The sequence below is a fragment of the Poecilia formosa genome, unplaced genomic scaffold (genome assembly GCF_000485575.1).
Source record: "Poecilia formosa unplaced genomic scaffold, Poecilia_formosa-5.1.2 Scaffold679, whole genome shotgun sequence".
Taxonomy (NCBI): Eukaryota; Metazoa; Chordata; class Actinopteri; order Cyprinodontiformes; family Poeciliidae; genus Poecilia; species Poecilia formosa.
In genome coordinates this window covers 140,118-141,392 of record NW_006800618.1, presented here as the reverse complement: position 1 = coordinate 141,392, position 1,275 = coordinate 140,118, and the positions used below count along the sequence as shown (strand labels likewise).

The following is a 1,275-nucleotide window of genomic DNA, read 5'->3' as shown; positions in this document are numbered from 1 at the left end:
ACAGGTTTTATCTTTGACCACTTCCTGTGTTCGGTCCTCGGTCCATTTCCTTTTATGGTAGACTGGATTTTTTTTTTCTGTTCAAGGTTTGATGCAATGAGATGTAAGAAAAATAAGCCAGTTTTGCTTTATTGCACTGCTACCTTTCATTCTCTCTAACTGCGAAAGTAAAATACCTGACATGAGGTTGAGATGCAATGGAAGGCAGGAAATGTAGACAGAACACAGGAAGTGTTTAGTTTCCTTTTCTTTAAAGTTATAAAAAAAAATTGTACAAATTATCTTTTTATGATATTTACATGGCTAAAAAGAGTCATGTATAATAAAGTTTTGGGTTTTTTTACTGTTCAGAAACTAATTAGTCTATACTTCAATTTTGTAGAGTTTTGTAGAGATTTCAGATAGTAGAACTTTAAGTAACATTGTCACATTTATTATAACATAACTTACCTCATTTTAAAGCTGCAATGAAAATCCAGTGATTGACTTGCTTTACAAAAATTTGCTGCTTTTCAAAAATCTCTCACTCCCTTTTAATTGTAAGCTGAAAAACTGCTTGACATTTGTTTCGGAAAAGTGCTGTTGCCTTCTCCCCTGACACTGAAACCAACTAACTGCACTTCTGCCTTTGTATTCTCATTTCTTCGGCTATTTTTTTTCCGGCTCTCTTCCTGTTCTTGTTTGAACTTCTTCTAAACACTCATTTCCCCTTTAACTTTTTCACCTGTGGCAATGGGTGCACGCTGTTCTGCTCTTTTTTTTCAGAACATGATTTGGTTTTGGTTTATCAATTTATATTGGGTATGATTTGTGTTTAGTTGAAAGTATAAGTAGTTAGAGTGCAAAAGAAATCTGCTTTTACATCTTTGTCTGTTTCTGTGGTTAGCATAACTGACATCCTCATGTTAACCAGTGCAGCCTCACATAAAGCGGTTTGATGTATTAGAGGGGCTTCTCTTTTGTTTGCTCAAGCTAAACACTTCCTAGTATTCTGTTTGATTGTCACAGTTTTATTGTAGTGTGTGTGTGTGTGTGTGTGTGTGCGCGTGTGCATGTGTGTGTGAAAGGTGAGTGTGAATTACCTAGACATGAACCAGATGTTTTACATTATTATTATTATATTATTATTATTACAGGATAAAATGTACAATTTGAGAAATTTTATAGTGTAATTTTATACTGTACTGTGTATATTGTACTTTATCCTTTTTTGTTGTTTTTTGTTTTGTTTCTCTTCTCAGTATTGTTCTCTTTCCTATACTAACAATGCAAATT

At 33.5% G+C, this 1,275-nt stretch overlaps 1 protein-coding gene across 1 annotated transcript in view; it reads right to left on the bottom strand.

The window, feature by feature from the left end:
* Positions 1-1,020, bottom strand: part of LOC103130813 (vasodilator-stimulated phosphoprotein-like) — a 4,906-nt gene extending 3,886 nt beyond the window's left edge. The window contains exon 1 of the mRNA XM_007542319.2: positions 451-1,020. Coding sequence (XP_007542381.1) covers positions 451-455 — 5 coding nt within the window. The 5' untranslated portion in view covers positions 456-1,020. The remainder of the gene's footprint in view (positions 1-450) is intronic.
* Between the last annotated feature and the right edge of the window lie 255 nt (positions 1,021-1,275).